The sequence below is a fragment of the Takifugu rubripes genome, chromosome 3 (assembly GCF_901000725.2).
Source record: "Takifugu rubripes chromosome 3, fTakRub1.2, whole genome shotgun sequence".
NCBI lineage: Eukaryota > Metazoa > Chordata > Actinopteri > Tetraodontiformes > Tetraodontidae > Takifugu > Takifugu rubripes.
This window is the reverse complement of record NC_042287.1, coordinates 1,082,930-1,103,362: the sequence shown is the minus strand read 5'-3', so window position 1 is coordinate 1,103,362 and position 20,433 is coordinate 1,082,930. Positions and strand designations below refer to the sequence as shown.

The following is a 20,433-nucleotide window of genomic DNA, read 5'->3' as shown; positions in this document are numbered from 1 at the left end:
ATGAGCACGTTTGAATGGACGTTCCGGGTGTTACCAGCCGTTGTCCGCAAATCTTCTAAAATGGCGGACATACAAATTGCGTAGAAAGCAAGTTTCCCTTCATTCACCGTTTATTAACTACCCCAAATAAATTATCTGCTCAGAAACATGGATTAAAGAATATTTTGAAGTGATTACATCGAATTTGACGTTTTACCGTCTCCTAGGACGGAAACTGGTGGAACTCCCGATAAAGTGCGCAGTAAACGAACCCCAAAACAAATTTTGTCGGCTGATAAATTTACATTGGTCATTTTCCAAATCTTATGTTCCAAATGTTCGAGATGAGTAACAATTCACGTATCGAGCTTGTTTGATGATTTTATTTTTCCGAAATCTACGTATCAGTGCCCGATCTGCACCCAGAAACACAACGTCGTGTCGCCTCTGCGCATGCGCTAATAAAATCTGCACCTTTCACATTGTCGACATATTTTACTGTGGAAATTTCGGATTCAGAATGTGGAAAATTCCCCAGTCAATTCCCCATAATCTCGTTTATTTCGTTTCGTTCTTAATTGAACTGAAATATTAGTAGAGTCTCTAAAATATATATATTGTTTTTTAAAAATCCACATGAGGCCTGGTTTTAGTTGGATAACCTCCCTTTAATGTTTGTGGCCGGAGGAATCTGAGTTAATTTTCCTTTAATAGAGGTTGGTCAACTAGTAAATATTATATATGTATTAGTAACACAAGGTACTATGTTGTACATGTGTAGTTTATGTATAGTATATTGCTTTTGGCCCAAAAGGAAGATCAAAAGTTAAACTCCCTCAGATATAATGATCTTATTTGTTGTCTGATCTCATTATTGTGCTAGGCCAGGCAGGTCCTTACTATTTCAGTTTCAATTGTAGCAGTAGTTGATGGTGTTGGTCCTTTCCACATCTTGTTTTTTTGTTTTTCGATCTTTACTTTCTCATCTTTTAAAATCATTTGTTCTTTTAGTCTGCCACTGATTTCTTTTGGAATGTCTGCATGTTTCCATATATTTTTTTAACTGCACAGTCATCCCTTCAATAAAGGACTTATATGAACACTTATGCAGAATTTCTCACCAAGCATACAATTATTGTTACTTTAATGCGTTGCTTTTGTGATGTGACTACTAAAACTAAGATTTCTTTTGGTCTTGTGAATTTAGAGTCTCAGGAAAGAGCCTATTCTTTATTGGCATTATTTTTCAGATCATATTACCAAGATGTCTTATTTGACGTTTACAATTACAATAAGGATGGTAAATATTTTTATTTTAATCTCACAATCAAAAATGTAACAAAAAAACGCAACGAAGATGGTAAAACTAACATCTGCACGGTGCTTAAAATCATTATTGAAATTATTTTTATATAATATTTTTGTTTATTTCCTTATCAATTTTCTTGTCGTTTAGTTGTTCAAGTTGAATCTTTCTTTTGCTTTATTTCAAATGTATTTTGATATGTCCTGCTCATTGTTATGATATTTAAAACCAAAAATAAAGACGGGGAAATTATGTTTAAAAAAAATAACGTTTCAAAATCTGGCGCATGCGCAGCAGTGAAATGGCGCAGAACGGGTTCCGGGCGCAGATCATACAGCCACGAGTGTTATTAGTGCGCGTGACGTCACCGAGAAGTCTTCCAGATAAAACGACTCCCGAAATGGAAACTAGATGAATGATCAATTCAATACAGTGCACAAATATAAAATCGGATTATTTTCGGAAAAAATATTATGTCAGATTGCGCCTCATTGCGTACACGGACGCGTTTGAATGGAACATTTGCCTTTAAAGGCCCTTCCGGGTGTTACCCGCCGCTGTCCCCGATCCTTCTAAAATGGCGGACATACAAATTGCGTAAATAGAAAACTAGTTTCTCTTCATTCGCCGTTTATTAATTACCCCCAAACGAACTACCTGCACAAAAACATAGATTAAAGAAAATTGTGACGTGATTGTGTCGAATTTGTTGTTTTACTGTCTCCTTGGACCGAAACGTTGAGAGAACTCTCGACAAAGTGCGCAGTAAACAAACTAAGGCGCGTTAAACACCTGTAAAAACAAACAAACTAATTCACGCAAGTCCCACTGATCCAAGCCCCAAATGACATTTTATAAAAAAAAATTAGTTCTTTTACCTATGACTTTGGCAGATTTTGCATTTACTTTGGTTACAAATATATAAAAATGAAAGGGTAAACTCCACCACAACCATGTCAAATGTAATAAGATCAAAATATATCACATTCAATATGAAAGTGATTTAAATTAAAATGATTAAAAGCAGGAGTGCTGTAGAACAGAACTTTATTTAAAAACATGGCAGCCCATCTTAGTTTTGTTCTGATAAGTGACAAACATCTTAGACAAATTTCAGTTTTAATTGGCACCATCATATAAACATGTTTGTAAAAAATATCCTGGAAATAAACCCCAAGAAAATACGCCCACTTGCGCGATTGTTTGCAGATTTAACAGCATTTGGGTCAGAAATGATCAGTTATTGGCACAACATTGTGACACAAGGCCAGCTTCCAACATTACAACGTTGAGACTGTTTGGCCAATAAATACAGGCGCTAGAAATGCTTTTGTCGTAAGAAAGGTTTTCAAGTGTATCACTGCAAAGGTCAGAACCACGTTCACCTTCTGACAGTTCTTCCTCATGCCCAGCATGACTCATCATCCTCCACTGCTTGTAAAGGCACAGCTGACTTAGAAAACTCATGTCCATACAAAACACACTCCAGTGTCTGTGTCTACAGCCCACCAGAGCATCAGCGACTGACACAACACTCCTCTGCTCCTCAGTCACAGTCAGAAAGGCAAAGGTCTGCTGATTCCTGTCCAGCTCTCCTGGGTTGCATAGAAGAACCAGTTCAGTTAACGTTTCCTTAGAAAACAACCTAGAAAGTTCAAATGCGAGTAGAAAATTTGAGCTGATGTGTTCATGAAGGAAGGCACAATAATCATCATCATCAAGTGAAGACAGGCAGGGTTCTGCTTTGGAAAAAGAACCGCAGTTGAGCGATTGTGACAGAGGAGACATCTTGCCAGCTCAAGCTGGTTCTGTGGGAGATGGTCCGGATCATTGTCCTCGCAGCTGATCCATTCTGGTGTAGACGTTATCGGCCCGGCTCAGATCTTCAAATAATGGCAGCAGGTTGAGGAGCTCGGAGTCGTCCACATCATCGAACCACGAAACCACAGGAACCTGAAAGAAACAAGAGTGTCTCAACCCACCAGGATACTGAAAAACTGTTCCCTCAGTACAGGACAACCGGCCAGAGCACAACCTTAAAGGAATTATACTTTCCCATGGTTTAAACATGAGAACTGAGGTTCTATCCCACGCAGAGCTGGAACATTTGAGGAAAATGATTCCACCCTTGGATTTGATTGATGTCTTTCTGTCAGGGACTCACAGCATTGTTGGGGTGGAAGATGTAGGAGGCAGGAGAGTTGTCCAGGATCAAGGTCTTGTGAAGGTCTCTGCCCAAACGACTTAAGTCCTTCACGTAGCAACCCTGGTGAAAAACGCAGGACTCTCGGAACAATCTAGTCCGAAACACACCGCACTGGTCCAGGAGGTCCGTCACTGGATCTGCATACTATTGGGGGGTGGGGGGTGGGGGTAAGGAGAAGGCAGGGAGGGTGAGGACGGCCCACTGACACTGATCTGAGCGGACCGTCACTGCTAGCAGTACCAAAAATGATCATCGTGAATATGTGAAAGTATTTCAATGTGCTCAGCAAAAACCCAGATTATTTATTGTAAAGAAGCAGTCTCTTCTGTAGAGGATATCACACCCTCAGAACGCTTCCACCCCAGCACAGAGGCAGCTTTTGGACCTGATGCTGTTGAAAACTTACATTGTTAAAGCTACTTTATCAGTTTATACTGAACAGCAGTTAGGTTGGTGCAGGCCATGGTTAAAAAATCAAGTTAATCTAGCTAATGAAGGGACAGTGAGGGTTTATATTCACATCTAAAATCCTGGGACATCAGGGAAGCATGAGCTACATGAGGCCTCAGCTTCTGCATGTATCTACAGTACTCGAAGCCGGATTTTATTGTTAATCCATCAGTATTAAGCAGATTAGATTCATTTTCCTTGTCAAATCTGTCGGTTTGACACCATCAGATGTGAGGAAGGCTAACAGCAGGCTATAGTGACAGAGAGCAGAGGGGGATGCGGTGAATGCCGGGTCACACGGCGCTAACGGAACGTACGCCATACCTTTGACAGGCTGGCTGTGAACAGTACACATTCAAACAGCTCTCCCATCCTCTGCAGGAACTCGTCCACGTGTGGCCTCTTCAACACATAGACCTGGAATCAAACACAATCAGTGAAGTGGACCAACCCCCACGTACAAGTATCTTTGTACCCAGAGTAAAGACTTGCCGCCTGTTTGCTGCTCACGGCCACTTCCTGACACAAGTAATCAAGAATAGGCCGTGCAGGGTTAACCAGCCTATCCTGGATTACTTGAACCAGGCCGAGGCCTCACACAGGAGCCTGGTGAGTCCCGGAGCTTGGTTCTGGTTCGGTCCATTTTGGAGAGGTTCGAAGGCAACTGAATCGCTGTTGAACACCGTGACGGCAGAAGGTAGAGCCACACCGTAACACACCCACACACTCACCTGGTGCGTAGTCCCCTCAATTTCCACAGGCACAATAAAGTCGGCGTTGCTGATGGGCTGAACAAAAGCAGAACAATATAGTCAAAACACTTCTCTTCAGGACCTTATATTGCCAAACAGTTCAACTGAAACCCTCTGGTCAATTTACAACCATACAGAAAATCCTCAAGAAAACAAGAAATCGTCACTATGCAGACGACTCCCAGCTATTAGCCCGTAGATGTCAGACACCCCAGCAGGTATCGTGAGATGGAACCTGGGTCGCAGGCAACTGAACAGCATCTCTGCCGACAAACTCTGACCTCCAGACCTATATTTACTCATCTAAAGCACGTATACAATGTACATCTACAGCCTCCTCTCTGCACTGGCTACAAAACTGATGTCTCAAAGAGCAATTTATGGAAAGATGGTGGAACAAACGCTGCTGTCCAGAGGAATGGAGGCAGTTAGAATCTGGCAAAAACAAGGAGCAGAGATGAACTGAAAGACTTCTATTAATTAAAAAAATAATTATCCTCTCCAGGAAAAAAAATGAATCTAATTCCAGTATAATTAAGGGAGATTTTCATTATTAAAATTATGTTTTAATTGAAGCGTTTTGCTGGAGTTGATTCAGGGTAGCGTCCACTCTTCATGGGTGTCTGCATGTCTGCAAATAATGTCACAGTGTAGCTTGAGACAATATTAAGTCTGTAAATCAAAAACTGGTCACAGGCAGTCTGGGCCTGGACTACCTGTTAGATGTCATGGGAGGACTTTTGTTCTGAGGCCACATTAATAAAGCAGATAGAATCCAGAGTGTTGAGCAGTTCCACTGTGGACACTGACGCTGCTAACCAGAGAGACACACTCATGCAGTGCTCCCCGTCCACAGGTGACAACACCTGACCGGACCACCCGCGACACAAGGTGAAATCTGTAGTGGGTGGATGATGACATCTGGATCCAGGTGTGTACTGGGCCAAGTGAGCTGGACAACATGAAAGGACTGGATGAAGATTTCGTACCTTGAAGGAACTGTGCACCAGCGTCTCATCCAGGTCTATGACCACGCAGATCTTTCCCTGGTCCTGGTCTTCCACGGCAGGCAGGAGGCAGATTTCATGCTGCTGTCAGGACAGGACAGACACACACCTCAGCACTGGTGCATCTGCTGTGTGCACGGCCACTGCACGAGTGTGTGAATGTTACAGTTTCCCAGAGCTAACATTCATTTCTCATGTGTTACATAACTCAAACAGCGGATCCACGAGCAGCACAAACTAAGGCCGAGAGACAAAACCTTCTTGTCTGACTGGAACCGGCTCGTCATCATTACACACGAGGGGCGCCCGAACGCGTGTAGGTGGGACAGCTGTTGCCTCAGGACGCCGCCAACAAACCGCAGTTACCACGCACACCCTCGGTCTGGGTGGGGGTGTGATGCTACAGAGTGAGTGGTTGGTAGGGTTGGGCTCGCACATGTGCTGAGCAGGTGCAGCCCTGTTGTAAAAAGTGAGGGAGCTCCTCCACCAGCCACAAACACCTCTTAAGTCAACAGGACACAAATATCATTGCAGGAATCAGAAGAGTGTTACCTTGACAACGGTCCCATTTTCATGGGGTTCCAGCAGGGCTTGCTGGGTCGGTGGCAGAGGTGGCAGTTTGGGTCCATCCTGAGGTTGGAGGCAGCAGAAGAGCGCTCTGAAGAGATTACAGCTCCGGGGCTGTTTCAGAGCCGAGCGGCTCACCTGGCCTGCTCACACACATGCACGCACACACGCACACAGTTGATTAATAATCACATCAGTCCAGTGGGGCTCTGAGTGTGTTTCTGTCTGTCCCTGTGTATATATGTGTGTGGGTTTTCCTGCCCTCTGTTATTATATAACCTGTTCCAGCTACTTCCAGCAGCAGAGGCAGTAAAACCACATTTCATCCTACAAACACACACCAGTATTCCAACCATGTTGGAAGGAGATATCAGGTTGGTCCTCACAACAGTGCTAAATGCCTGCATGCAGGGACCGTGTCACCAAACCTGTCAACAGGGTACCTGTCCTCAAGAGAACATCCAATTTATCCATCAATGGGTGACTTGCGGGAGATGGCGCCACGATGGGCGTGTGCAGAGGGGCGTGTCCCCGCATTCCGCTGTCAACAGCGCGAGACCAACCAGACACCCCCCCCCCCCCCCGCCCGTCATGAAAAGCTGGAACAGCTGCTGTTTTAATACACGTTCCTAACGAGATCAGGGTGGTTTTGAGTTGGATCCAGGACAGCAGCGACGCTTTTGGTCAGAGGAGCAGACCTTTACCCGCGAAGCTGAAGTAAACAACAGGGCAGAGTGGTTTCACTGGGTCGGGACCAGCACAAGTCACAGTCAAATAACAGGGAGACGCTCCACTCACAAACATCCCATAATGTTCGCGAGTGTTAATAAACTACAAAAGTCCGCCTAAAACATGGTCAGTGTGACGCCGGACCTGGCTGGGATTAGATGTCCATGTCTCCGGACTGGGTGATGGACTGACGGATGGATAAACAAGGAGCGATGCGCATGAAACGGCGCGCACCCAGCGTGCGCAGTTCCAACTGTCAAAGCTTTGTTTCGGATCGCACTAATCATTAATCGGACTCTGATAATCGAGCCCGGACGCGGCTCGGCTCGGCTCACCTGTTTTCGGGGACACCGAGACGTCTTCTTTCTGGACCTGGGTGATAATAGAACTTTCCATTTGACAATCACGGAGCCCTGGAAATCCTCAGATCCTGTCCCGGAGCACTGTCGACCGTCCCTCATTGGCTTGCGCGGACGAGTGGGCTTGATAATCCAGAGAGGAAAGCTGTCATCCGCCTCGGTCCGAGTCCTCGGGGTGAGCGGGCTTCGGCTCGGTCCTGCTTCCTTTCTCTTTCCCTTCCGAAGCTCCGGCTGAAGAGTGGGCGAGGCGCGTCTTCTCCGGACGGCGATGCTCGGCGCGGCGGGGTCGGGTTGGGCTCCGTTCCTGGTGCCAGGATCGGCCGTCCTGCTCGTCGTCTTCAGTCCCGCACCAACAACATGGAGAATCCAGGAGAGTGAAGGAAAACAACCGAGGAAATGGGGCACGAGAGGTCGGTTTCAAGCCCCCCTTACTACAGATAAACAACAGCAGCGGGAAGATGCCAGAGCGCGACGGAACCCGCCGGGTCAGGCTCTCCGGGCCCGGATCACACGCAACAGGACGGATTCCCGGCTGCACTTGGGTCCTAAATATCTGTTTAGCTCTTCTCCGATGTTTTGTTTTTCTCGGTTTGGGACTTCGCGGGCGCCTGGAAACGGTCTCTGCCACGCGATTGGACGCCCATGAGTGAGGGGCGTGGTCAGAGCATTCCTCCCTGGGCCTGCTCGCGCTTCAACTGGCGCATTCCTGCGCCGCTCGCGCCGCTCAGATCAGCCTTATCAGCGATCGATGCCGGTTCACCAATTAACTGGCGCGGGCGTCCAAATTTGGGAGGAAGCGGCGCAACTTTTTGCCTTTGTTCTTACGTCCAAGCAACCTTGTGTCGTTTTAGCTGTTTATTGTGGCCAATAGAGGGGGCGGGTCCTGTTTAGCTCCTTCAGAAACCAGAGAATTGAATGGTGCTTGTGGCCCCCACTGTCCCCAACAGCCTCCAGGTGGCCCCACAGGAGCAAAGCGAGGAGAGTTCACAGTGGAGCCACAACAGGAAACCTCTGTCCGGCTTTTCCGGGAAAAGGAAGCGTTTATCAGAGCCTTAAATCAATACAGTGTGGTTCTACATCATTTATTTCACATCACATTGGTGGCTACAGCGTGTTATGTCCATGTTTGTGTGCTATAACGTCAGAATCAGTGATAGTTACAAATAAAACTTATTATTTCATTTACTTTCATCGGGTCACCACAGTCAAGGAATGACTGTGATGGAGGAGCTCAGAGCCTACTATCATGTACATGTATTAATTGACAAATCTAATTCAATACATCCAAAACAGACTGTAGAAACATAACTGCTCAATTAAATCAGTCTAGGCTAATTTTGGCTGTCTGACTGATGTGCGTGCACACACAGTGCACCCTAACATGCTGCTGTCAGACAGACTCAAATGTGCTGATCTTATGTATTACTCTGACTCCAATCATGTGATTTGCTGGAAGCTCCAGGCCTGCCCCTGAGCGGCCTCTGCGAAGCTACGATTCCAGGAAAGAGGCCTGCTGGACGTGCTGAGAGGCCAGGACGGGGAGACATTGGCTCATTCAGAAAAACAAAAACAGAGAAGGGCGGTAGGAAGACTCTGCCTCTTACATAACCCTCGCTCCTTCACTAAGAGAAAAAAGAACCTATTACAATGCACAGAAGAACTTCAGCTCAGTCGCCTCACTTGGTGTGCAGAGAGCTGAGTTCTTCAGGACAAAGATCTGAAATGTTATGCAACAGCTGTGGCTCGTCATGCAGCCTATACAGTGTTTTGTGTGAGACACATATGGAGTTCTAGTGCTGCGCTTACTGCCCCGCTGTGGCCGCAACACAAACTGCTCGCAGCAGAAAAGGCCTTCAGAGCCAAGGTGGATCCGAGGCAGCGCAGACATCTTATCATTCTCATATTATCTGGAGTCATAATTCTACTGCTCCACCTGGTTTCTTCTGTTATCAACATCCTGGTATGATTCTGAATCCAGAGCTGGATCTTTTTCTGACACCTGTAAACTCAGTTTAGGACTCAAACTCTGGCTGCTGCTCTATCAGGATGCTGGTGTCACTGGGGCTCCGGGTGGATGGATCAAGGCAAGACATTCCTAGAGCAATCAGACACAGCCAGGCCTGTAGCACACACACACACACGCACACACACACACACACACACACACACACATGCAGCGTTAGAGATAGTGTCAGATGTACAACATATAGCTTTATTTACATTTTAGGTCTAAATAAGCCAGTTTCCCAGAAATGTGAGGTACTCCCCCTGGTTTCTGGAGAACTGCAAACCCAAAGGGAGGAGTTTGACAGCATCACGTAATTAAAGCCACATTTGGACTGCACGCCTTGTTCTGACTTTGGTTTGGACTGCTGGTTGTGTAGGACAGTTGGTGATAGCTGCATTAGATCTAACCTGACATCATCACAGCGTAACGAAGATACACAGGAACATCTGGGCCTGAATAAAACCAAACCTGAACAACTTTTCCTGGACTAAACCTTCCTGGCTTCTTATGATGGTTTTAAATTTGGACCACCATATGAACTCAGAGATCCGCAGATTTGGGGTCACAGCTAGGGTCACTATGGACTGGTGGAATCGGCGACCTACCAGATACCCCACAAAAGTGAGATATGAGACACAGAGTAAAGCTGCCACCACGTAGAGCCACACGCTGTGAAGAGCCGTCACGTAGATGACCACGAAGTATAGGTTGATGCAACAAACCATGAGGATGAGGAGCCCTCCTCCCACCTTCGTCACCCTGCAGTAGAGCACGAGAACAAAGACACAAGACAGACCTGATCATAAATGAAACCCTCAGCATCACTTGATAACAACAGACTTACAGTCCATTGACAAACTCGTTCATCACAGACGGCAGACTGGTGAAGGTCAGGATGGGAATGAGGGCAAACGGCAACTGTGTCAGGAGAAGCAGAAACATTTTAAACTCAGGTTCCAGGCATTTCCCATTTAGGGTTTCACTACTCCACATTTGACAATCACCACTGTAAAAATAGCTAAAGCTGAAAAAAAGTGGTCCAGTTGTTTTAAAGGTTCTGTTTGTGTCGGTTTAAGGGGGGTGAGTCTGACCTGCAGGCTCTGCAGCACATTGAGGAAGTCATTCATGCCTGTCAGGTGTTGGATGTCCTGGAAGATGGCGACCAGCAGAGTTGGAGTGATGGCGAGAGAGCGGGTCAGCAATACGCGAGCAAAGCGGGACCAGCGCAGGTTTAAGAAGCCCTGAAGACAGACCAACACTTTCAAAGGCAACCTGACCCCGCAACGAAGCCACCTGAGACAGACCCATATTCCTCCAGGTTCCTCCACTGACCTCCATGACAAACTGTCCAGAATAGGTTCCGGTCATGGTGGAGCTCTGACCAGCAGCCAGGATCCCCACAGCCCAGATGTACAGAGCCGCAGGGCCGAAGAAGCAGCCCAGCAATACACCCTGCAACACAAACCAGCAGTCCTTCACAAAGACAGCCAGAACCAGGCTGTCCAGGACAACACCTGATCTATTACATCTCATACCTTCACTATTGATGTCTGATTATTAACAGTAAAGCTTATAGATCTAGAGGCTAAAGGCTAAAGGCCTAAACATTCATTCCATTCAGCAGAACTATGGAGAACCTCGGTGATTTCACCTTAAAATGTTCTCTAGGCTCAAAGTTCTGCTAAGGATCAGAGAAGAACAGTTCAGTCGCTAAGATTCAACTACCAGAGTTACCATGACCTGGATGACTGAGAACCTTTACAGTCTAAAGGTTAGGTTTTAGACTACCGTACACCCAACCAGAATTCAGACGAGTCTGTCTGTCTTTCCCAGAGTTTCTGCGTTTGTACCATCCACTGATGACATGGTGGTGTTGGGTGACAAGGCTGCAGCAACTCAACACGTACCCCTTTATAGATGTCTACCTCCAGGGTGTCATTGTTCTGAGGAAACAGCTGGGAATGAGGACTTCCTGCCTGGTTGCAGACGGTGAACTGAAAGAAGGAAGAAACATATGGTGCAACCGAAAGGCAGGTGAGATGTCAGAGCAGTGGCAGAGGCACTCACCACCTCGCTGTTGGTGCGTCCGTAGAAGGCTTCGGCGAAAACGGCCACCACAAACACGTTGATGAGGAAGGAGACAAACAAGGCCAGGCACGCCTCGATGAAGAAGTACTTGTTGGCCTCTTTAACCTCATTCCTACTGGAGCGATCCACCTCCCGAGACTGGAGGGAGTGACGGCACACATAAGTGGTTTACTGATGTTTCGAGAGGAGCCCAGGTGAGCTCACCTTGACCAGAGCAGAGTGGAGGTAGATGTTGTGAGGCATGATGACGGCTCCGACGATCCCCACCGCCTGAGCCAGCTGGACGGGCCCACAGCCCTCACAGTATGGAACAAACATCCCCTTCAGCAGGTTCGCTTGGTTTGGTCCCACTGCCACGTACTGGATGACACAAAGGAATTTTTGTATCAGTCGAGGCTCTGGAGGCTCTGGAGGTCCAGAACAACTAATGGCTGATTGGTCTGCAGGAAGAAGATGTTTAACTTTCCACCAATGCTCTGATAAACCCAAGGAAACTCATGACTAGTTACCATGGAAATGGTCTTCTCAAATAAGGGTTTAGAACACTGAGCCAGAGAGTTCTGCATGTCAAACAGCCAGTTTGGAGATTTGACCCCAACAGGAAGTGGTCCATGTAGAAGACTGAGAAGACATATCTGGAGTTCCTGCTTTTTCTGTTGCCGAGTAAACTGATGTCCAGAAGAACTGCTTGCTACTATTCTCACTGCTCAGCTGCTCATCTAAACAGCCACACCACTTGCAGTGACTGTACCTCGTATCCAAAGGTGATGGCCATGATGGTGATGAGCAAACCAAAGAAGGCCTCCAGCTTCCTCAAACCTGCAGAAGAAATGAGCATCTTCATTCACCGTCTGCCTGAAAGCTCACAAGCAGAACCACCAACCGTATTTGTCCAGGAAGAGGAAGAAGAAAGTGTCGATAATGGTGATGAGGACTCCGCCCCAAAGAGGGATCCTGCCAGAAAAGACACATTCTCACTACATGGACTGAGCAGGGCACCAAGAGCTCCACTAAGGTCTACTGGGTAGAGAATCACACTAATCTGTTGTCACTATTTCTGCATATTCCCTTTTACATCAATAAGGGGGAGAGAGCCCTGAGAAGGAGGACGGTCCCACCAGACCTAAAGCAGAACATCTGACCACATCACCTGCCAGATGACAGAAGGTTGAAGGCGATGGCACAGCCGATGACCTCCTGCATGTCAGAGCCAATGATGGCCAGCTCCACCATCAGCCACAGGATGATCCGAGGCACCTGAACGCATCAGGGAAGAGATAATCTAGTCAAAAGATCATCACCTACCCTCATCTGCAACAGCACCCAAATTTAGTAGTTTACTGCTAGAAGCAGCTATATGATATATACAACAGATGGTTTTAAAGCTGCTATTTTACACAGGTTTTAATACTCAGAGTTTACTCTACGGCCCTGAACACACAGCACAGGAATTTGCACCCTAACCCAAAGATCGAAGGGGAACTTTTTCACTTAATGCTGAAACTGGCCATTGGGGGGCACTGTTTACCTGTCTGACTGCCGCACTTTCAGCAGAGACGCGCTAAAACTCACATGATGAGTGTTCAGTCACCTTTAAAGCCTATAAACTATTCATAGATAACAATAAAATCAAAGATCTGTTTTATGCTTTTTTAAATAAAGTTGTTGTTTGATATCTGTCACATGGTTCTGGACTCTGGCAGCAGGTTCTGGCAAATGGACTGGTTCAGGTCGAGGACTTTCCGGTGCTGTCCTTCAACAACAGTATTAACTACATTCATAACTACAATATTCTTCTACCTGGAGCCCAGTCACATGACCTTGCTGAGCTGCTCTGGCCTTCAGGTCTGTGGATTAAATAATCTGAGGGTTCCTGGGACTGCAGAGCTCAGTCCTGCTGATTCCAGCAGGTTTCTGGCTCAAAAAAGCTGCAGAAGCCACAAATGTTGCCTTTGGGGGGAAGGGAGTGGGGGTTCTAACAAAAGAAGGATGCTCACGTTGGGGTAGTGGTGATTGCAGACTTCAGCCAGATGCATCCCGGTGACCACGCCCAGACGGGCCGCCAGCCGCTGCAGCAGCAAGCCAATCACAGTAGCTCCTAGAAGAACCCAGAGGAGCTGTGGGGGGACAGGAGAGGCCAGACTGAGATGAGTGTCATCACCATCATCATCATCATCATCGTCGCCATTGTCATCGTCATCATCATCATCATCATCATCGTCATTGTCATCGTCATCGTCATCATTGTCATCATCACCATCATCATCATTATCATTGTCATCATCACCATCATCATCACCATAATCATCATCATCATCATCATCACCATCATCATTACCATCATCATCATCATCATCATCACCACCATCATCATCATTGTCATCATCATCATCATCATTACCATCATCATCATCACCATCAACATTATCATCTTCACCATCATCATCATCACCACCATTATCATCATCATCATTATCATCACTACCATCCTCATCTTTATCATCACTACTACCATCATTATCACAATCATCATCACCACCATCATCTTTATCCTCACTACTACCATCATCATCACCACCAACATCATCATCATCATCACCATCATCTTTATCATCACTACTACCATCATCATCACAATCATCATCAGGCCCTTCAAGTATCACAAAGTTATTTTTGGACTGTCCTGAGGACTAGAAACCTTCTGGGACTTTTTATGCTGTGGGAACTACATAACAACGGACATTTTTATCCCGACGAAGATGGGAATTAGCAGCAAAAGAACGGGCTGATTCAGAAGTTATGAAGTGGGATTAAACCAGATGGGAGCAGATAGGGGGTCTCAGTATGCCCTGTGGAGCCCCAGAGAGACCATCTGTGATCATTGGAGGGTTTACCTTGAACTCAGCTTTGGCTCCAGATTGCAGGTCCGACTCAATGTTACCTGGATCCAGGTAGGCGATGCTCATCAGGAAGCCTGGCCCAGTGAAGGCCCACAGCTTCCGTAGGCTGAACCAGCTCTACAGCAAAGACAGGCCTGTGAACATCTCAAAAGTTCTACCATCCATGATCTGTGTCTCTCCCTTGGCTCCATCATCTTCTCGTGTTTGTGTTTCCTTCACACACTGTCACAACCTGTTGATGAGCACACAAACACCCCTGAAGGTGGATGGTATTTACTTGATTCTGGTCCTCAGGAACTAGGATCCTCTGGTCAAAGTAAGTGCTGTTGACAGCATCATCATCAGGCTTCTGCTGGAACACTGACGGAATGTGTGTGTGTGTGGTCCTGATCACCGAAGCTCCACCAGCATCATCTGACCACAAACACACACACGTGGAGACGGTTGAAACATTCTGCCACACACAGGAACCCACACTCACACACACACACACACGTACCATCCCCAACATCATGAGGTGGTTCCTGGTATGTGGGAATACTGGGAGGTGTGATATGGAAGTTCGCAGAAGTTTCAGATCTGCCTGGAAGCAGATACAGAATTAAACTGGGATTAATGGATCCAGTAAAAGTAGATGGAGATCACCGACTATTGAAGATTAAGCTTCATTGTGTGATTAGACTCCTCCCACTCTAGTCAATGATCAGCTTGTTTGTGAAATGGGTCACACGCCAATAGAAACAGTAAATCAGTAAAACCAGTAAAATGCTTCTCAGGTTGGCCCGTTGAGCTGACGGTCAAAAGCTGTGATCAGAAGAGGTTAAAGTAGACCCGTGCGGAGCTGCTGCCACGGCTCACCTGAACGCAGGTAGGGGAGAAGCTTCATGTCGTGGCTGCCTGGGTTGTGGCCACGTTACATTCCTGATGTCAGCTCTGTCCTGTCTGTGGCTGCCTTGCACCTCTGTCGCACCCTGTCACAGGTGATGTGGAGGGAGGGCGGAGCCACAGCAGGACAAAGGCCACAGCCAGCTAAGCTAACCACTGTTTCACAACATGTGACCTGCAGGAATCCAGACGGTCACGTCACCTGATCTGGATGATGTTAACAATTAACACTAAAGTTGTTACTCTCGGGTGGGGGAGGGGGGCAGGACAGACAGGTGGAACTGGAAACCAGGGTGACCCAGGCGGGCAGGTTGCGGGTTGTGACCTGAAGGGACTCGTCTCCACAGCAACAAGATTCAGCGTGTACCTGAAGAAAGAGCTGGCGTCGTGACGTCAGATGTTTTCAAAGTGTTTATTTTAGCAAGCACCATTGGAAATAGAGCAACTCTGTCATGTGCTTCTGTCATGTGATGAGGAATAAAATTATATAACCATGCAGAGTCCCTGTGAAATGTACAGACGCAGCTTTATTGCAGAAAGTGTCACTGAAATCTTTTGTTTCCAGCCGTCGGCCCACTTTAGCTTTCACCCGTTTTCACTGAAGTGGCTTCGGTCCCGGAAACTTTCAGGGTTTTACAGATTCGTCTGGAAAATCTTTGCATGAATGAGTCCAAATCAACATCAGTACAAAATCAAAGTGGGTAAAAAAAACAAAAGAGATACAAATCAAAAAGTGAGGATCAAAGCAAAGAAGACCTCTTTGATATTCAACTGCAAAAAAGATCACTGGGCTGAAACCAGTTTCCACTGGTCTCCTCCCGCCTCATCTTCCACTGTCTCCACTTCGCAAGTCTTTATTGATCCCAAACATCAGAAGCAAAGTCTGGTGGGTCCAGAAGGAGTCCAGCTCACACGGTGGTGACCCTCATCACTACCTCCCGGTTGGCGGCGCTGATCCGGGGGTCGTTGGGCCTCAGCTGGCTCAGGATGTGGAGGATGGTGTAGCCACAGTGGTGGTTCAGAATAGTCCTTAACCTCCGGCTGGGTCTTCCGCCGCTGCTGCCGGCCAGCCTGTGAGGAGCCCCGCGAGTTGCTCGGGCCCCCGCCTTACTGCTGGAAGTCGCCGGGTCACCCAGGTCCTTAGATTTCTCATAGTTCAGTACTTTCCACTGTTGATTGACAGCCTGCCACCGCTTGAAGATCCGATACACCGACGAGCCCTCGTGGATGATGAGGCCTGCAGCCGGAGAAGGTGAAGAACACAGACTGAAAATGTGGACCGCAAACTCAGAAGGGAGGTCAGAGGTCAGATTACCTATGCAGACGATGTCCATGAACCCGTACATGCCGTAGCAGATTTGGAAGAGCAGGTCCTGGCGCTGCCACTTGGCCGACGGGCTGAGGGAGGACCAGATGAGCCAGGAGATGCTGGCGATGAGGAACAGGGAGCCCAGGATGATGGCGGCTATCTGCACCTTCTCGATGACTGTCAGGGAGATGGCCTGCCACTGACGCAGAGGCACACGTGCACGTGAGCAGGGGGTTCACAGCAGGTAGGACTCATCCATGTCTGTTCTGCGTGGTCGTGTAGCCATTATGTGTGTGTGTGTTACCTGCAGTGGGTTCTTGGTGCTGATGGCCAGAACCTGGTACTTGAAATAGCAGAGCTCGCAGCTCCAGGAGCCTCTTTCGCTGATCCAGCGGATGAGGCAGGGCTGATGGGTACAGCGCACTGAACCGTCACAGCGGCAGGGGCTCAGCAGCTCCCCCTGCAGGACACACACAGCATGAACCACCAAGAACCCCCCCCCCCCATGGTATGACAGGATATTAACAATGACGACCAGAAGGGAGGTTTTGGAGGCGCCACATGATGTTTCTCTCCTAAATCTGAGCTTCTGTGGAAGCAGCGTGAGCCTTTATCTGCAATGTACATCCAGATCCAGAAGGGGGTCCACAACCCTGGGGAGGTGCCCCACGCTCGCCCGCTGCAGCATACGTCTCGTCTACTAGCAGAAGAAACAGCTGAACTTGGGGCGCGAGAACATCTGTTTGTAGATCGGACGTGTTTGACCAGATCTTCAATATTGACTGAAGCGTCGTTTGACCTTCTCGCTTCTAATCAAAGACTTTATGAGCAGCAGAGGAGCCACTGTCACACCCAAGCAGCTGACATTATAAAGCCAACGCAGAAGGTCAGAGAACACCAGGAACCACATCAAACCAGCACATCTCGCTGGAGGTGTTTTCTCTTTTATTATTGATTGATTTGCTGATAATTATTGATCAAAAGAGACGCTTCCCACTTTGATTTTTCGGCCTTCTGACTGTTTAACTCAGCGATTCTGTCTAATCTGAATTCTTCTTGTGCTGAGTGTTTCGTTAATAATGAACAATCATCCATTTTTATAGCGGGAACCAATTTTACAGACATTAGCCAAAGTTTAGAGTGGAGAAAGCAAAGCAGGCTGTGAATCACCAAAGACGGTGACAACGTGGCAGCTTGTCGCCGGCGCCGGGTTAAACGGGAGAAAAATGATGTCTGTGCCGAAATGAAACAGGAGTTCGGATTGTTTTCCGATCGTGGAGGCACATGGGAGTAGAACAAGCATGAAAGTCAGGAACCGGGTCCATTTGTGGGGGCTTAAAACATTAGAATGTTGTGGAGGATCTAGAAACTGAATCAGATCTTACAGAAGTGAGGATGAGACCTGGAAACCCATGATGTGGCCTCGGTGACCTCCTCAGTGTTTGTGGTAAAGTCATCATAGCAGCTGACTCCTGATGCTGAGGGGGGGCGTCAGCACCTGGGCAGAACAGACACGCTGGGTCCTCCAAGAACCCCCCTCAGGTCCGAAGGACTGGATCTGCTGGCTGCTCGAGCCGCGTTCGCCACCTCAGAGGAGGAAGGTGCTGCTCTCTGTTCTTCACGCTGCAGGTGACGGCTAATCAGCGGCTCCCCCCCCCCACCCCCAGCAGCAGGACCCTCACTCTGACAGCCAGCACACCAGGACTCCCCAGGTCCCACCAGACCTGTGGTGAAATGACCCCTCCTCCTGCTGCGAGCTGCTCAGACAATGAGCTCGCAGCGCAACACCGCCACCGCCACCCTCAGCTTGGGGGGGGGGCTCTCTGGGCTTTGTTTCCCTGGATGGTCTGAAGGCAACGCGCAGCCATCTTGACCAGGAGTCACCTGAGATCTGACAAACGTGCACCTTCGGTGGAGGCGTGAGTGTGAGCTGGGCTCCAGCGGAGGAAGGTGGCGCCGTGATCCTGCCGCTCGCTCTGACCCTGATATCAACGCTGACACACATGTCAGCCCCAACACATTTACACCCGTGACTCATGCACGGCCATGTGTCATCCTGCAGACCTAATTTCTTTGTTGCTATGCTGGCTGGAGGCCCCCCACCACCCCCACCCCCACCCTGCCCGATTAGCCTAGCAAAGCAAACAGTTATTCTGGCCCACTGAGCAGCATTTAGCAGTGAATCCACACAATGTGCCTTTAAAAGGAGCCGAATGAGCCCACAGCCTTTAGCCTGGCTGTTTTTCAGAGGAGGGGGGTGGTGAGGGGGGATGTAGGACATCAAGCTCTACTGTGATTTGTTGGAAAAACCAGAACTCAAAATGGCAGAACAGCCTTTCTTCACTTACCTGCTCTGGGCCCTGAAAGCAGATCCGGCACTGGGGGGTCCGCATGCTGCTGCTGGTGCTGGCCAGGGACACAGCGTCTAGGCCCACCTGCAATCTGGGCTCCTTGTCCTCGAACGCCAGGCTCCGGGGCCGCGGCTCGCTGCCGTAGTATTCCTCCTCATCGTCCCGGGGATGGCAGTCAACGAACGGCGGCCAGCCGCAGCCGCCCATCCCCAGACCGCGCATGGCGCTGGAGCGTCGGTCCGAGTCCGAGCCGGACTGTCGCGAATCGGAGCGCATAAACACCAGAACCTTCAGTTCATTAAAAAACATGCGGATCCGATACTTGAACATGTTGGACTAGAAACACGGCTTGGAATTATTCTTATTATTAATGTTATTATTATTGGTTCATTTCATGTCATTTTTCACTGTCGATGGAGAGAATAAAGGCTGTCGCTCCTCTGATGGCATGTGTGTGTGTGTGTGTGTGCGTGTGTGTGTGTGTGTGTGTATCAATGCGGATGAAAGATTTGCTTTTCGGCTCCCTCAAATATTCATCGGTAAAACGCGCATCCTCCTCCGGCCCCAACACGCTCCGTCTCCGCGCTCCGACATGGTTTCAGTAGCCGTTTCTCCGCAGCGGAACTGGGCCTACATGGTTCCAACCGGAGCAGAGGAGAAGCGGAGGACTGTAGAGGAGAAGTGAGGCCGAAGACCGAGCAGGAGAAGGAGGAGGCGGAGGTGGAGGAGGAGGTGTATCCCATCCGTCCAGTCTGGAGCTCCTGCAGGCTGTCATAATCCGACTGAAGTCTCGGCTCGGTCGTGGTTCTGATCGCCGCGGTCCATCGTCCTCCTCCTCTTTACAGTCCGATCCGGCAGCAGCTGAAGAACAAATCTTGCTTTCCAGACACAAACCCACAACTGTTGGTGCGCTGTTGTCTGATGATCAACCTTGAATGTTGGCGAGGGTGGTAAATAAGCAGCGCGCGTCCAGGAGTCAACAATGATTCTGGATCAGGGAGGAGGAGGAGGAGGAGGCTCTTCCTCCTCGAAATGGTCGGCTTGGAGGCTGAACCACCGCAGCAGCTACTTCCGGAACAGACAGCAGCGGAGGAGAATGTGTTTTCCTCCTCTCATCCATCCCTCCATCATACCTCCCTCCGTCCTCTCCGGGTGTCTGTGGCCGATCTGCAGCTGTCGCTGGCCGGAGAACGAGCTCTGGCCCCCCGCCGCTGTCCACGGTGCTGAACCCCCTACCCACGTGATGATGACGCGACGCTGCGTCCACGTGGAGCGGGAACGAGCGAACTATAAAACTGGACCGGTGCCAGAACCGTCCTCCGTCACTTCAGCTCTATCTGGGCTTCCAAATGAAAGCAGAAGCTTGTTTAGTTCCTGGAACGTGCCTGTCAGGAACCAACAGGTTCCTGTTTCAGTAGTAGGAGAGTATGGCGGAACCAGTTCAGACCTGCTGGTCGAAGCTCCTCGTCTGATTACAACTGATAAGAGCTGCTGCTTTATTTTTGTTATTGAGCCATCTTAACGGAACCTCTGTGTT

At 48.4% G+C, this 20,433-nt stretch overlaps 3 protein-coding genes and 1 non-coding gene across 5 annotated transcripts; all 4 read right to left on the bottom strand.

Moving 5' to 3' along the window:
* Nucleotides 1-2,315: 2,315 nt before the first annotated feature.
* Nucleotides 2,316-8,007, bottom strand: ctdsp2 (CTD (carboxy-terminal domain, RNA polymerase II, polypeptide A) small phosphatase 2). 2 transcript variants are annotated; one of them, XM_029834461.1, is made up of 7 exons: nucleotides 7,332-8,007; nucleotides 6,253-6,410; nucleotides 5,683-5,781; nucleotides 4,673-4,729; nucleotides 4,266-4,358; nucleotides 3,450-3,635; nucleotides 2,316-3,238 (listed from the first exon to the last, which is right to left on the bottom strand). In XM_029834461.1, the coding sequence occupies exons 1-7, from the start codon at nucleotides 7,390-7,392 to the stop codon at nucleotides 3,113-3,115; spliced, it is 780 nt and encodes a 259-aa protein (XP_029690321.1). In that variant the 5' UTR covers nucleotides 7,393-8,007; the 3' UTR covers nucleotides 2,316-3,112. The 2 variants fall into 2 exon arrangements, with proteins under 2 accessions (XP_029690321.1, XP_003977922.1); XM_003977873.3 differs by having other exon boundaries at nucleotides 5,683-5,784; nucleotides 7,332-8,006.
* Nucleotides 4,449-4,536, bottom strand: mir26 (microRNA mir-26). The gene has a single exon (NR_105355.1). It is a non-coding gene; the product is annotated as a microRNA mir-26 (primary transcript).
* Nucleotides 8,008-8,421: 414 nt separating the features above from the next.
* Nucleotides 8,422-15,352, bottom strand: LOC445955 (natural resistance-associated macrophage protein 2). The gene is made up of 16 exons (XM_029834413.1): nucleotides 15,210-15,352; nucleotides 14,851-14,934; nucleotides 14,629-14,765; nucleotides 14,346-14,468; nucleotides 13,449-13,568; nucleotides 12,602-12,708; nucleotides 12,335-12,405; nucleotides 12,203-12,270; nucleotides 11,656-11,811; nucleotides 11,431-11,589; nucleotides 11,271-11,357; nucleotides 10,696-10,815; nucleotides 10,455-10,604; nucleotides 10,208-10,281; nucleotides 9,969-10,122; nucleotides 8,422-9,475 (listed from the first exon to the last, which is right to left on the bottom strand). The coding sequence occupies exons 1-16, from the start codon at nucleotides 15,235-15,237 to the stop codon at nucleotides 9,368-9,370; spliced, it is 1,746 nt and encodes a 581-aa protein (XP_029690273.1). The 5' UTR covers nucleotides 15,238-15,352; the 3' UTR covers nucleotides 8,422-9,367.
* A 392-nt stretch (nucleotides 15,353-15,744) lies between these two features.
* Nucleotides 15,745-20,122, bottom strand: marchf9 (membrane-associated ring finger (C3HC4) 9). The gene is made up of 4 exons (XM_003977872.2): nucleotides 18,894-20,122; nucleotides 16,850-17,005; nucleotides 16,552-16,744; nucleotides 15,745-16,473 (listed from the first exon to the last, which is right to left on the bottom strand). Exons 1-4 carry the CDS (start codon nucleotides 19,224-19,226, stop codon nucleotides 16,145-16,147), a joined length of 1,011 nt encoding a protein of 336 aa, XP_003977921.1. The 5' UTR covers nucleotides 19,227-20,122; the 3' UTR covers nucleotides 15,745-16,144.
* Between the last annotated feature and the right edge of the window lie 311 nt (nucleotides 20,123-20,433).

Coding starts and splice junctions, on each gene's coding strand:
- LOC445955 (XM_029834413.1), bottom strand. CDS start 15,237: ATGAAGCTTCTCCCCTACCTGCGTTCAG. Junction 14,766..14,850: donor ACCTCATGATGTTGGGGATG/GTACGTGTGTGT, acceptor GTTTGTGGTCAG/ATGATGCTGGTGGAGCTTCG. Junction 9,476..9,968: donor TCACTTTTGTGGGGTATCTG/GTAGGTCGCCGA, acceptor TGTGTGCTACAG/GCCTGGCTGTGTCTGATTGC.
- marchf9 (XM_003977872.2), bottom strand. CDS start 19,226: ATGTTCAAGTATCGGATCCGCATGTTTTTTAATGAACTGAAGGTTCTG. Junction 16,745..16,849: donor GCACCAAGAACCCACTGCAG/GTAACACACACA, acceptor CCTCTGCGTCAG/TGGCAGGCCATCTCCCTGAC. Junction 16,474..16,551: donor CATGGACATCGTCTGCATAG/GTAATCTGACCT, acceptor CTCCGGCTGCAG/GCCTCATCATCCACGAGGGC.
- ctdsp2 (XM_003977873.3), bottom strand. CDS start 7,392: ATGGAAAGTTCTATTATCACCCAGGTCCAGAAAGAAGACGTCTCGGTG. Junction 6,411..7,331: donor CTCGGTGTCCCCGAAAACAG/GTGAGCCGAGCC, acceptor GTGTGTGAGCAG/GCCAGGTGAGCCGCTCGGCT. Junction 3,239..3,449: donor TCTTCCACCCCAACAATGCT/GTGAGTCCCTGA, acceptor TGTTTCTTTCAG/GTTCCTGTGGTTTCGTGGTT.